Raw genomic sequence first — 13,530 nt, 5'->3', positions numbered from 1 at the left:
TATATGCCAAGTCTCCACTGACTCGACTGGTTCACGACGAAAGCAGGGTTCACCGTTTGGATCCAGGCCGCCACCAGTATCTTTGTTTTACTATTGAAAGACCCCTAGCCCGCTCTTTAGCGGGAGTGATGGTCTCCTTCCATCGTCGATCGCGAAAAGGGAAAACGCGGCGCGCGGCGGTGGTCGCAGACCAGAGAAGCAGTTCGAGGACACGCAGTCCTCGTGAGCGAGTGCGCGGAGGAGCAGCAGGCGGCGCACGCGTCCAGTTCCGACGCGGCGAACGGCTCGTAGTGGCCTCGCGATCCCCAGCATCTGGAGCACCAAGAGAGCCAAGAACCAGCCTTAATAAGTACGCCCCCCTCCCATTTATAGATCTCCCTCCAGCTTATTATAACGAGGAAGAGGGTTAACGAGCGATATCTAACCTCCCTCTGTTGTCATATTCTAACAGAGGTCAGCTCGCGAATTTTACGCAAGATGGCGTGGACCTGCACGGCGTGCGAGTTCACGGCCAACGAGGACGGCCAAGAGGCATGTGTGGCCTGCGGGTCGGAGCGTCCAGAGGAGGAAGACCAACAACAAGAAGCTGCGGGGCCTTCTGGCAGCGATGGGAACAACGGCGGAGATGACTCGGTGCCCGAGGTCGTGGTCATCGAGCTGCCTGCCAAGGAGAAACTCGGCGTGAAACTCATGCCCCCCAAGGACGGCGTGATCAACCACGGCCTGGCCATCGACAACATCAACAACCCGTTGCTGGAGAACAAGGTGCAGGCTGGAGATCTGATCGTGGCTATTGGCGGACAGGATGTGGACGGCATGGGATTCTCCGACGCCATTGACTTGATCCGAAAGATGCCTCGACCACTTGCCATTTCCTTTGAGATTGATGAAGGCCGACGCCAGGAAGCTGTGCGGGCCAAGTTCCAGGCCAACAAGGACAATGATCTGGATACCCAGCTCACGACGTACGCTGTGGTGTTCGACAACGGGCCGATGGGATTGAACTTGGAGGAAGCAGTTCGCTACGGTATTGACGGCGCTGTTGTCCGTGCGTTAAAGGGTCAAGCCAAGACGAGCGGCATGATCTCGATCGGTGATATTGTGTATAAGGTGAACGAGACGGATGTGTTGTGCATGCCGTACCTTGAGGTCATGAACGTGCTTCGTAACGCGACGGCCCCCAAGACGCTGCAGTTTGTACCTAAGGACAAGTTGGCTGATGTGCAGCGTGTGAACTCTCGACACTCCGAGTCGTTTCGACTTCGCGAGTCCACGTCTCACGTGAAGCAGAAACTGATGAACAATCCTCGCATTGTGAAGGACGAGGGCAATGACGGTGATGATAACCAGTCGATCGCGCAACTGATTTTGGATAACCAAGCGGCAACCATCAAAAAGGGACGCATGTACAAGCAGGGACGTGTGATGCGCAATTGGAAGTCGCGATACTTCGTGCTGAGTGTGTCGAAGGTGGAGTATTTCAAGAGCCCAAGCTCTACGACTTCGCGCGGCGAGATGAGCTTTCTGAATCATCGTTGCACTGTTCGCTCACTGCCTGGCACGGGAGATATCGTTTGCCGGTCTCCTAACGTGACAGCAGAATTTTTGTTGGAGCTTCGTGTTGACGACCGTCGTATGGTGATGGCATGCACCTCTGAATCGGATAAAAAGGGTTGGATGGATGCAGTCAAGCTTGCTGTCGATGCTTCAAAGACTGTCAACCGTACACAGAACCTTGGGGAGTCCTTGAGGGAGGCCAAGGCTTTGCGTACCCAGCGTACCGAGAGCATTTCTATGGATGGAACATTCTTGGACCGCAACGCTGGTGGTCGTCTTTCGCAGTTCAACTACGAAGCGTTTTCAACCCCTGTGGTGCACGTTGGTGTTTTGTCTGCGACGAACTTGACGAAATCTGGTAGCTCGGTGAACGCAATCTGTGAAGTCACAGTTGGCGCAGAGACCTTCAAAACTTCTGTGGTGAAAAACCAGCGCTCACCTGTATGGAAGCAGGATAACTCAGCTTCATTCGAAGCGCCGAGGGATGACATGGTGGTGGAGATTCGCATCTTTGACGAGCATTTGTTCCGCGCGACGGAGCTTATTGCGACGCTTACAATTCCCTTGAAGTCGCTACCGAACATGCAAAAGACGACTAAGAAGTACCCCCTGGCACTTGGTAGCCGGTCTGCAGGAGCGGTGCTGACGTTGTCGCTAGAATATGTGAACAAGCAGAAGGCGTACGAGGAGGATCAGGAACGTGGCCGTCTTGGTGATGACTTGAACAGCAACGGTATGATGAACGAGCGTGATGAAATGGTCAAGATTAAGGCCGAGGCTCAGATGGCTGCTGATGAAGCTACACACCACGCTGCTCGTGCACAGGAGGAAGCACACATGCTTCTGGAGCAGTCTCGACAGAAAGCAGAAGCCGCTATGGCTGCAGCACGTGAAGAGCAACGCGAAGGCAAGGCAGCTGTGGAGAAGGCTATGGCAGAAGCTGCCCGAGCTAAGGAGGAAGCAGAAATGCAACTGGCAGAAGCCCGACGAGCGCAGGAAGAGGCACAAAATTTGATTGAGGCCAACCGCCGCATTCAAGAATCAGACGTACAGGGTCCGTCGATCTACAGTGCCTACCGACGCATGATTCAGGATGGACACTCCAACGATGACGTCAAAAAGAAAATGCAAGAGGACGGTGTCGATGAAACAGGAATCCAAGCCTTCTTTGACGGTATCAACTCTTACGACGAGAAGATTCGTGCCTTGCAGGCAGAAGTAGAAAAGCTTAAGCGAAGTCGCTCCACGCGACAGAGAGAAGAGCCCAAGGCGCAGGATATGTTGGCCAATTTGGATATCTCGAGTGACCAAGTGAAGCTGCTTCGTCGTCTGCTGAAACTCGAGAAGCAGTTGCAACAAGCTGGTATTGCTGTGGCAGCAGATATCCCGTACGAAGAAGCTATGGCGAAGGTGCAGGAGATCTCGAAGCGCATGCAAGAAATCGGATCTGCCGATGTGACCCACCCAGATCCTACAATTCAGAAGCAGCTTCGCGAAGAATACTACCGCCTTGAGCAAGATATGGAGAAGTACAACACTGCACTGATGCTGACTGATGAGTACGCAGCCGAAGAAGCGCGAAAGGAGCGCGAATGGGAAGAGGAGAACTACGACGCTAACGTGAAGGCTTTGAAGGCAATTCGTAGGATGATGCCGGTCGACGTTAAGAAGATGTCGGAGGCTGACCTTCAGACCGTGAAGTCACCAACAGGCAAGACCCTCCCACGTGATATTGCTCGTAAGTACAAGCGAACGAATGTGCTGGAATTGATTCGTGTGAACCCAGCTGATATTGCGAAGAACCATCCTTCGTTGCTGGAGAATCTCCGTGTTACGGGTCTTACGGTGACAGAGCGCCGTGCCCTGCACATGCACTTGCGTGATATTGCGGATACGTGGAAGACGCAGCAGGGTGAAGAAATGACGAAGAAGAAGTATGAGTGGTTCAAGGCTCTCAAGGAGACGTTCAAGACTGTTGTAAACTCGTACAACAAGCACGTAAAACAGTACGGACCTGATGATAATCACCCGTATGCTACGCGCGACGACCCGGATATCGGCTGCCCCATGATTGGTAAGCAGTGTCCCATTAAAGCTAACAGATCCCCGGCGTACGACCAGGATCTTGGCTATCCCGATGGTGACGAGTACATGGAATCAACGGTTCAAAAAGGCAATCCCGACGATGCTGGTGCGCGAGCTTTGGCAGAAGCGCAGGAATTGGCCCGAGCTAAACTTGCTAACTCCCGTGCCGACGCATTGAAGAAGCACTACAAGAACGTGCGTTTGGTCGCTGAAGCAAATGGCGCGTGTGAATTGATTGACACATCGCTCGATCAGATCGAAAATCGGCAGCTACTCTGGTTCCAGGCAAGGCTTAAACGCCGGCTTGAGCATACGGAGACTGCTGCAACAATTAAGGTTGAACTGGCAGAGTTTGGAGAGTTGGTGAACGAGGTTCGTTTGGTAAGCTTGAAGTTTGCCGAGCGGTCGGGCATGAATCTGTCTGGCAAGCGCAATGCAGCTTTGGATGCGAAGGATGCGCGTTCGTCGATCGAATGCAACCTGATCCTGCTTTATTGTGATGCGGTGTGTGACTGTTTTGACGGCATGGACGAGCGTATGGACGAGGTGAAGGCAAGTGACAAGCGGTTGCGCTCGGCAATTCCCGTCATTCGGGGCCTTCTGAAGGACCTGGGTGAAAAAAGTCGTAGCACGCTGAACTCGCTGAAGGATAAGGGTCCGCCGATGACCCGCCGCGTGAAGACGCGATCGGAAATCCTGAAGGAAGCAAAGGATAAGAACAAAAGTGCTTCAGCACCAGCTGAAAGTGAGGCGGCCGAAGAAGCTGGCCCAGCCCGGGCACCGCACCCAATGATGGCTGCACGCGGTAGGGGTCGTGGTGGTCGCGCTGGTGGCCGTAACGACCTGTTTTCAGCGATTAAGGGTCGTGGTGGTGACGAGGGTGGTCCTCCGGGACCCCCCACCGACTTCCTTTCATCAATTCGTGGTCGCGGTCGCGGTAAGCCGGGTGGACCTGGACGCGGTGACCTATTTTCTTCGATTAAGGCACGCGGAGGTGGCGGCGGTGATGGCGGTGGTGGAGGTGACTTGCTGTCTGCTATTCGTGGCCGCGGCCGAGGAGGAGGAATGCCTGGGCGAGGAGACTTTTTGTCTGCTATCGCCGCTCGAAAGAAGGAGTAGCGAGAGAGAGAGAGAGAGAGAGAGCCATGCGTATTCAGGCGGTAGGCCAGGCCAGACCGATAGAAGAACGCAGAAAATAATGGCGGCGTGGTGGCGGCAATCCGCATGTAGCTAGTGGCGAGGTGGGAAGCGTAAAAGAAACAAGAAAAATCAAAAAAAGGGAACATGAATGGCGGCAGCAGTTGCTGTGTGCCCATGCTCTTCTTGAGGGAATTGAAAACAACTTCTTGACTTTACTCGCTAGTCACTCCGGAACGTGGGCTCGGTCGCATTCATGAGCGCACCCACGGCCTGCACCAAATCGTCACTGTACAGCACCGCCGCGTTGTGGTAACGAATCTGTTGCAGCGAGTCCGCCGTCGAGTGGTCCCGTTGGTAGTGGATCGTTTGCTTGATGCCACGAATGGTGAGTGGACTCTTCTTGGCAATAGATTTAGCCACGTCCCCAACATGGTTCATCAACGCCTCGTGGTCTGGCAGCGCCTTCAGCACAAGTCCAAGCTTCTCCGCCTCCAGGCCACCGAAGTTGCGTCCCGTGAACGCTAGTTCTTTAGCCTGGCGCTCACCTACGAGCTTCGGAAGACGCTGCAACGTGCCCACATCAGCGATGATTGCCAGATCCACTTCCTTCACGGAGAAGATGGCGCTCACATCTGAGTAGCACAGGTCACAGGCCGTGATGAAGTCGACGCCAGCGCCAATGCAGGGACCATGCACCGCCGCGATAACCGGCACCCTACACTTCTCCGGCGCCGAAATGATTTGCTGGAACTTGTCGATGACGCGCATCAGACGCTCGCGCTTGCGTCCTTCACAGGACTCGTCCATCGCCACCTTCTGCATCTGCGCGAAGACGTCCAGGTCCATGCCGCTGGTGAAGCCGCGGCCTTCCCCGGAGACCACGACGGCCCTGACACTCGGATCCAGCTCCACGAGCTCAAAGGCTCGGGTCAGCTCCACCCACATCTGCATGTTCATGGCGTTCACGACCTTCGGGCGGTTCAGCTTCAAGTGCAGCACTCCAGAGGCGGCGTCATCGTCGGCGAAGGCAAGTGAGAGTGTGTCAAACTTGGTGGAGGCCACGTCCAGCGGCTGCGGCGGCCCCGCCATCCAGTCCGCAATGTGCTCACGGTTGTTCTTGGATGCGAAGCGACGATGAACCACAGCAGCGCTTGGGGACGCCATGCGCAGACGCAAGAGGGAGGCCAACATGAGGCAGGAACGTAAGATCGACTTGTGATTCCGCCGGGAATCAAACGTGATTCAACCTGAAAATTAGATCTAGATAAAACGTGATTAGTTGAAGTTCTATGTTGAAGAGGGATCTATGTAGATGGTAACGTGTGGTTTCTAGGACGTCGTTGCTGCTTTAGTCTCGAGAGGCCTGCTTGAGCAGTTCGGAGGTCTTCTCGTAGGCGTAGAACGTCACGGCGTTGCATGGGAACGCTCGAACGCAGGCAGTGCCCAGACCGCTGAAGAAGATTCGCCAGCCGCCCATACGATATAGCACACGAGCCTGGTGCATTATCTTGTGCTCGCCTGGCTTGTGGTTGACGGGCAGCGTCTGGATCGCAGACTTGATCACTACTCGGAGCAAAGCAACACAGCAACGTTAATCACCACACACAATGCCGACTTGCTGAAAACAAGAGGATGAACGTACCGTCCATGGGGTAGGAAACAACCCAGGAGGCAACACCTGCAACACCGCCGGCCGTCAGCATGGACGTAGTGTCGTTGATACCCTTGTCGAGCATCATGCGCTTGGTGTATTCATACAGCCAAAAGTAGACGGCGAACGACGGCACCTCACGCCACTGCGTGCATGTGAAACCGAGGAAAAGCCCGGAGACGCCCCTGCACCTGATAATATGGCGGATGCAGTCCATCGGTCCTCGGTACTGGCTGCTTCTACGTCCGTCCTGTACCTGCAGCCTGCACTTGATGAGCTCCGCGGGTGCTAACGGAACTGTCTGCCAGAAGCCGCCGATAGCTCCGGCGTAAAACACAGAAGTGAGCGACGGTTTGTCCGGCGTGTCGTCGATCATCTTGAGTGTGCGCTCATAGACAGCAAACATGACGGCGTTCGTGGCAGCGCTGCCAATCAGTGGCGACGTCATCCCCTTGAAGAAGCCCTGGAAGCCTTCATGCTGAAGCTGCAAATTAAAAAAAAACGCAATCAACGTACAATGTTATGCCACCGCCACCTTGTACTACAAAAAAAACTTCCACGCACTGTCTTGCGGGTACAGTCCAAGGCGCCATTGTAGAATTTGCTGTGAATCTGGAGCCGAACTTTGACCTGCCAACACGAATGACACAGGCGTCAGATACTGGCGCTAGACAGACGGTCACTGCAATGGCACACGCACTGTGTCGAACGGCTGCCCCACAATGACGCCGGCGCATCCGCCGACGGTGCCGGCGGCCAAGTCCACCAACACGGAGTGCACCGCCGGGTCCAGAGGCATTGGTGGTTGACTGCTGCGTGTTGCGAATCAACCGCAAGACGTTTAACACCGCGATCGGCGACACTTGAGACCTTCCGCTTCGCGATTGGCTAAAACGCTAAAGGGAGTAATTACACTTTTTACGTAATATACACAATATTGTGTAGCGGGAACAGCCCACGACATTGGTTGGCTGGCTGGGGCTCATGGCGGTGGACGGCCGAGTATTCTGGTTTTCCTGCAAACCTCGCCGCTTATTTCCCGTGAAGATCCGCACTCGCCGGCAAGCTTTCTAGACATCCACCTGTCACCATGTTGGTCCCCAAGACGAACCGTATCGCTGTGTACTCGTACCTCTTCAAGGAGGGCGTGATGGTCGCCAAGAAGGACTTCTCGCTGCCCAAGCACGAGGCCGTGGACGTGCCCAACCTCCAGGTCATCAAGCTCATGCAGTCGCTCAAGTCGCGCGGCTACGTCAAGGAGACCTTCAACTGGCAGTGGTTCTACTGGTACCTCACGAACGAGGGCATCGAGTACCTGCGCTCGTACCTGCACCTGCCCGCGGAGATCGTGCCGGCCACGCTCAAGAAGCAGGCTGCTCGTCCCACGCGCCCGCAGGCCCCGTCCGCTGGCGGCTTCGGCCGTGGCCGCTTCGACAAGGAGAAGGGTGTTGGCCCGTCGGGCGACTTCAACCCCGAGTTCCGTCGCGGTGGCCAGGACGGCTACCGTCGCGAGGCTTCCAACTAAGCTGTTGCTAACCTCGTGGGAAAGCGAGACGGGAGTATTTAATCAATAAATCTCCTGGCTTCACGAAAGCGAAAACACGTCTCAATGTGGTTGTTACTGTGGTTGTTATTGAGGGGGAAATAGTTTGCAGGTGGGATATTTAGAGCATGAATTGTTATGTTGTCGTGGATGAAGGTGTGTTGGTGTACTTCCGGAGCAACAGACGCATCAGCTCCCTCTTTTCAGTGTCCGGTATTATTGCACTCTTCACTCGCAACGCCATGATGACGCGTTTGCCGGCGTACCGCAGATTCTTACGCATCGGAACGTGCTTTTTGACGGACACTTGCGGTGACATGTATAGTGCCGCTGGCTTGCTTGTTGGACTAGTGGCCCACTGACTCCCGGTAGGTTCTTCGCGAGACCCCGTCCTTCCTGTCCGGTCGGAACAGTCAGTCACACTGCGACGAGACGTGAAGCTTCGGACGTCGGTGCGATCCACACCGCGACTTCCGCTTCCGCGTCTTATCGGCTGGAGCGCAAGCCCAATGTAGTCGCGAGGCTCGCGATAGACTTGGGTAGTTGATATCCTTGCAGACGTCACGAGATTTGAGTCGTTGCTTTCCGTCTACAATGGCTACACATAAGCCCAAGCATCCACTATACAGAACCGACAAAGCGTACCGACAATGTCGTCATGGACATTTCCAGTTCCTCCAAGGGTGTCCTGTTTTGCTAAGCTCACATCAAAAGTCAGCATTTTGTGAATTACCTAGGAGTCTTCAAATAAAGCCAAACGTACTTCGTTCCGGAGATTGGGGTCTGCACCAAGCTTTAGTAGAACTTCAAGCACCCTGACGCTCTTCCCTCGAACTGCAGCAACGACGTTAGCCCCCTTCGAACGTAAAAAATGAACCAAACTTTCATGTGTAACCTGCTTTGTGCAATGGCGTGTCCTGGTTCTCACTACGGGAGTTGATGTCCACGTTGGCAGTGGACACTAAATAGCGAACGACCTCGTCATGGTCCTTTCGGCAAGCGTGGTGCAGCGCGTTGCGGCCATTGGAATCTGTCGCACTGGGAGAACCTCCAACTTTGATCAACTCAATGATACACTCGAGCTCACCAACATACGAAGCTGAACAATTGAGGAGCAAAGTGAGCAACTTCCTATAGTGCTAGGAAGCGCTGAGCGTACCCCAGTGCACAGCATTCATTCCAAAGCGCTAAAAGAACAGGCAATCAGCTCCGAACACGACAAAGCTCAAAGGTATCATCTTGCTCCACTCACATCCTTAGCGTTGGGATCCATCTTGGTTTTGCTTATCATCTCTCGCAGCTTGACGAGGTCGGCTGTGATAGCGAACCTCACAAACTCGGCGACCCTCTCCTGCTCCCGGTCCTCTGCAGTCATGCGGCTCAACGGGCAGAGCCCCATGGTCGTTGACGCTCGTGTGGCAGACAAACGCAGTGTGCCGCCTAGCAGAAGCAAGAATAGCAAGCTCTGCGGATTGTCGACACTAACAATAACTGATGCACCAAAGTTGATACACATTGCCTTTGAGATTGCAGTGCCAGCTACTGCGTCTACGATAAGAATTCGACTGCAACAACGCTCTTGAGTTGATGTGTGTTTCTAAGCTTAAGAAAGCCTGCGCCAAGTGAAAATGCATTTTTGACATGAGGATGTTTGCTCCATGGTTGGTCTCCAGCATTATGGTCGAAGTGACTAGCAAAAAAGATTGGGAATATGGAGCCATCAATCAGTCGGAGCAAGTTTTCCAGCGAGGCAACCGAGGTCGCCAGGCGGTCCAGATGCTCAACGGCCGAGACTTCGCTATTCAACTGTTTGCGTCGCTTATCCCTCACAAAAGACGCAGAGCTTGCGGGCGAGATCCGCCACCTTGCGGCAGCAAAAAACGCTCGCGCTCCGCTTCGGGGCGAGTTGCTTGACCCTGGGACCTCCACTGTGAAAGAGAGATCTCGCCAGAAGTCCAGTTGGAACTAGGGAACACACAAAAGACTCCTGTAATCTACAAACTCCTTCCTGCTTGAGTTTGCCCAGAGGAAAACGCGAACTGCTCCTGATCTGCCCGTTCGCCTGCTATTGCAGCTCCACCAGTGGTTGCTCGGAACCACTCAAATGGCACATGGGCCGGGTTGGTAAAAATCCAGTCAACGATTTGACCCGACCCGGAGGAACGTACCTAGGCGAGTCAGCAATCTGGTGTGCGCTACACAAAGACCGAATTGTACCAAATCGTTGAGGAAATGGCCGATGGCGCTGACCATGAAATTTGCCGCTGAAACGAGTGCCTGCCTTCGGAGCTCGTGTGTGCCAAATGGCGTGAATGTGGGGCCACGCAGCATCGGATCGATCACAGGCGCACCGCCAGCAGGCACCACCAGCCGCGCCGGGATCCCGAGCCGCGTTGCTTATTCCCGGTGCACTGCTCTGGGAGCGCGCATTGCTGGCTGGAATCAGGTGGTTTGTTCTTTGCCGACCGGTTGGCGCTGCGAAAATGCTCAGCAGCCGAATCGCTAACGCACTCGCAAGCTGCGTGCCAGTGGAGCACATTGCGGGAAGTTGGCCAGCCGTCTAAATTATCGGCATTTTCGCACTTTGATAACGAAATCCTAGCGGGCAGACTGAAATACCCGAAAATCGAGTCTAAAGCTGCTCAAATGCAGCACGCAGCGTGGACTCCGAAAGAAATCGCGGCAACGCTGCTGTACCAGTATGGGATGAGGGCGTGTCCACAACCAACGGAGCCCCACCCGAACACGTTGAAAAAGAGGGTTACCGGCCATTTTTCTATTTTCCCACAAAAATTACAGTTTCAGCTTATTTTTACAGCCAATCGCAGCACGGGTCTACACACCATACAGTGACCAAGTGTAATCACCCCAAAACCCGCACCAGCCTTTCCAAACCCGACCCGTCTGGTCTATCGTCGAGATTCTAGCCCCTCTCCCTTGTATGGGCCCAAGTAAGGGGTGCCGGCACTTAGTATCAGACAGGAGACCTCCGCATCAAGGCGAAGTGTGGCGAGTCCGCAGCGCGGCGTCCGCCCCCTGTATTAACGGCTCCGGCTTTTCTCTCCTCCCAGGAAAGATAGACCTCTTCCACCACCGCGCCCGACGCGGCGCAGTTAATGCTCATGACGACCTCCAGCACCGTCTCGTTGCCCAGCGTGCGCCAGCCAGAGCCGCCCCTGGGGCGCGCAGCCGCCGACCAGCGCCGCCGCTCGGTGCCCAAGATCACTGGCCGCAAGCTGCGCACGCCGCGCAAATTCGTAGTCACAGACGTGCCCGAGGACGAGCTGGACGTGCTCACGCCCAGCGCGTCACTCAGCGCCATGTCGGACGCGTCGGAGCAGCCGCGAGACGACGACAACAACAACTGCGAAGACCTATCGGCCTCCAGCTCTTCCGTGCGCAAGGGCAAGACGCAGGTCCGAGGCCGATTCACCATCACCGACCTGTCGCCAGAGTCCCCTGAGCGCGAAGACCTGTCGGTGTCCATGGGGCCCACGACCTCGCGTGTCCTGGAGGCCCCTCGACGGCAGACAGCCAGGAAATTAGCTAGCCGGAGACCGTTCCAGTCGGCGGGCGACGTCCGCTCGTCTGTTGGCCTTACGAAGCAACGCCTTTCTCTACAGCAACAGCAGCTGCAGCAGCAGGAGTCGCCCGTGTTCGCAGCTTTCCAGCGGTCGGCATCGTCACCTTCGTCCCGTTCCATGCGTGCTCCGTCGCCAGCTCGACCGGTGAACAACCAAAGTAGCCACAACAACCAAAGCCAAACAGTGTTCGACCACCACTTGGAGTTCCTCGAGAAGGAGACCCAGGAGATGAAGTCGGTGCTCGAGAAGATGGTGACTACCAATGCTCAGTGGATTGAAGCCCTTACAACTGCTGGACTTGTTAGCGCTCCTAGATTGAGCGACGTTTCTGTTTCAGAACCTGTTGCTCCCGTAGAGACGCCTCTGGAGGAGAAGTACCACGAGGTCGAGAAAGCGTACGCGGAGCTGCAGGTGAAGTACGAGGCTGTGTGCCAAAAGAGCGAACGCCTTGATGTGAAGAACGCCATGTTGGAGATTCGTCTCCAACAGCAAATTAACCGCTCGACAATGCTGCGATCGCAGCTTGACAATCTGACGCAGTACACGGAGAAACTGATTGGCGCGTCTTCGGAGCCTACTCTGCATGACTACAACTCGGACGTTAACTCTATCTTTGGAGAACAGTCGGAAGCTCACTCACCCACAGCCGATGAAATGACGAGCGGTGGGGAATACGGCTTTGGCTATGAGATGGTCAAGTCTCGGCGGCAACGTTGGCGTGGAATGGACGAAGAGTGCATGTCGGACACGAGCACGGAAGGAGAGTCGATGCGCAAAACATCGTCGCCCCCGCCTTTCGAGCGGGACGGCGACAACAACAACAGATACCCCAGCGACGTGGAGCTTACAACCGATGACCTTGCCTCGAACAACAACCGTAACAGTTCAACGGCCCTAGAATCGCTTCTAGATGACCAGGTTACCCAGCTGCGCCAGTCTCTACGTTCAAAGAACAGAACCGATGCCGACGAACATGTTTCGGCGATTGACTCGCTGGACTCGCTAGCCGTGTGCGCATCCGTCACAAATTTTGGCTCTAGTGTTGACGATGAGTACGACGGTAACAACCAGATTGGACACTCGGTACCGCTGTCACGTGGACTGAAATCTGATCTTCTCAAGCACAGCAACTCGGTGGCGTCACTCAACTATTCGACCGTTTCTTCGAATTCGTCTCTGGCGGGCTATGGTCTTCACCTCGCAACCATGGCGCAGTCGAAGTCAGGGTACTACACCAGTGTTGCCGTCACTACTTTGTTTGGCCCGCACCCGGAGCCGTATCCGAATGCGTCCCACCCAGCGAACCTTCCCCAAGACGACTACAATGTGTACAACGTGCTGAGCCCCGAGAACCTGCGCTTCCACGACTGCCAGTCTCTGCTTCAAGCTGCCGAAGAAAGGAGCGGACAGAAGCCGACTACGCGTCGCGGGTTTCCGTTCACGACCAGCAAAACTCAGAAGGCGGCTTCTTTGCCGGGGGCGAACGAAGTTCCCGAGCGGACACAATCAACCGGTAGCTTGTTCCAGCGATTCGTTGTGCGGCGGCGATAGCCTGCCCTGTCATCCCAGTCCATCATCTCAAAGCCCCCGCGTTCGACGAAGACGCAGGAGCTCGTTTGTTTTCATAACCCCCAGTACCAGTAGTGACGTACGTCGTCCCAGCAGAGCGACCCCAAGCAAGCCAAACATCTTCGAAAACACCAGAAACAGCTGCAGAGGGGCAGCTATCAGCCAGGTCGCCCGGTAGCGAGAGACTTCGCTGGCGAGCGATATTATGAGGAAGGCGAAGCAATAGCTCGGTCGAGTGCTTTTTTTGCTTCCCCAGTGTTGTGGTAGCGGTGGCAAGCAACGCGTCTCCATTCAGCGAGGTCGCATCAGAGTATCTAACGAATCCCAACTAACTGCTTCCGCCTACTCTCATCACGAAAACATTAGCGTAGCATTTTGCGAGGATGGAGCCGTGTCCATCA

General features: G+C 55.1%; 6 protein-coding genes across 6 annotated transcripts; 3 read left to right on the top strand and 3 right to left on the bottom strand.

Annotated features, from left to right (window-relative positions):
• Positions 1 to 128: 128 nt before the first annotated feature.
• On the top strand, positions 129 to 4,761 carry KRP23_8826 (uncharacterized protein; the record flags this gene model as incomplete). The annotated part of the gene is made up of 3 exons (XM_067894319.1): positions 129 to 230; positions 310 to 349; positions 452 to 4,761. The coding sequence occupies 3 exons, from the start codon at positions 129 to 131 to the stop codon at positions 4,759 to 4,761; spliced, it is 4,452 nt and encodes a 1,483-aa protein (XP_067743764.1).
• A 240-nt stretch (positions 4,762 to 5,001) lies between these two features.
• On the bottom strand, positions 5,002 to 5,973 carry KRP23_8825 (Delta(3,5)-Delta(2,4)-dienoyl-CoA isomerase, peroxisomal; the record flags this gene model as incomplete). Its single annotated transcript, XM_067894318.1, has 1 exon — positions 5,002 to 5,973. One exon carries the CDS (start codon positions 5,971 to 5,973, stop codon positions 5,002 to 5,004), a length of 972 nt encoding a protein of 323 aa, XP_067743763.1.
• Positions 5,974 to 6,130: 157 nt separating this feature from the next.
• On the bottom strand, positions 6,131 to 7,232 carry KRP23_8824 (Mitochondrial basic amino acids transporter; the record flags this gene model as incomplete). Its single annotated transcript, XM_067894317.1, has 4 exons — positions 6,131 to 6,345; positions 6,425 to 6,917; positions 6,998 to 7,063; positions 7,134 to 7,232. The coding sequence occupies 4 exons, from the start codon at positions 7,230 to 7,232 to the stop codon at positions 6,131 to 6,133; spliced, it is 873 nt and encodes a 290-aa protein (XP_067743762.1).
• A 291-nt stretch (positions 7,233 to 7,523) lies between these two features.
• Positions 7,524 to 7,958, top strand: KRP23_8823 (40S ribosomal protein S10; the record flags this gene model as incomplete). The annotated part of the gene is made up of 1 exon (XM_067894316.1): positions 7,524 to 7,958. One exon carries the CDS (start codon positions 7,524 to 7,526, stop codon positions 7,956 to 7,958), a length of 435 nt encoding a protein of 144 aa, XP_067743761.1.
• Positions 7,959 to 8,860: 902 nt separating this feature from the next.
• Positions 8,861 to 9,375, bottom strand: KRP23_8822 (Ankyrin repeat, PH and SEC7 domain containing protein secG; the record flags this gene model as incomplete). Its single annotated transcript, XM_067894315.1, has 3 exons — positions 8,861 to 9,075; positions 9,136 to 9,163; positions 9,229 to 9,375. The coding sequence occupies 3 exons, from the start codon at positions 9,373 to 9,375 to the stop codon at positions 8,861 to 8,863; spliced, it is 390 nt and encodes a 129-aa protein (XP_067743760.1).
• A 1,717-nt stretch (positions 9,376 to 11,092) lies between these two features.
• On the top strand, positions 11,093 to 13,111 carry KRP23_8821 (uncharacterized protein; the record flags this gene model as incomplete). The annotated part of the gene is made up of 1 exon (XM_067894312.1): positions 11,093 to 13,111. One exon carries the CDS (start codon positions 11,093 to 11,095, stop codon positions 13,109 to 13,111), a length of 2,019 nt encoding a protein of 672 aa, XP_067743759.1.
• Between the last annotated feature and the right edge of the window lie 419 nt (positions 13,112 to 13,530).

This window comes from Phytophthora ramorum, assembly GCF_020800215.1.
Source record: "Phytophthora ramorum isolate Pr-102 chromosome Unknown Phyram_PR-102_s0007, whole genome shotgun sequence".
In the NCBI taxonomy this organism is placed as follows: domain Eukaryota; phylum Oomycota; class Peronosporomycetes; order Peronosporales; family Peronosporaceae; genus Phytophthora; species Phytophthora ramorum.
This window is presented reverse-complemented; position numbering and strand designations above follow the sequence as displayed.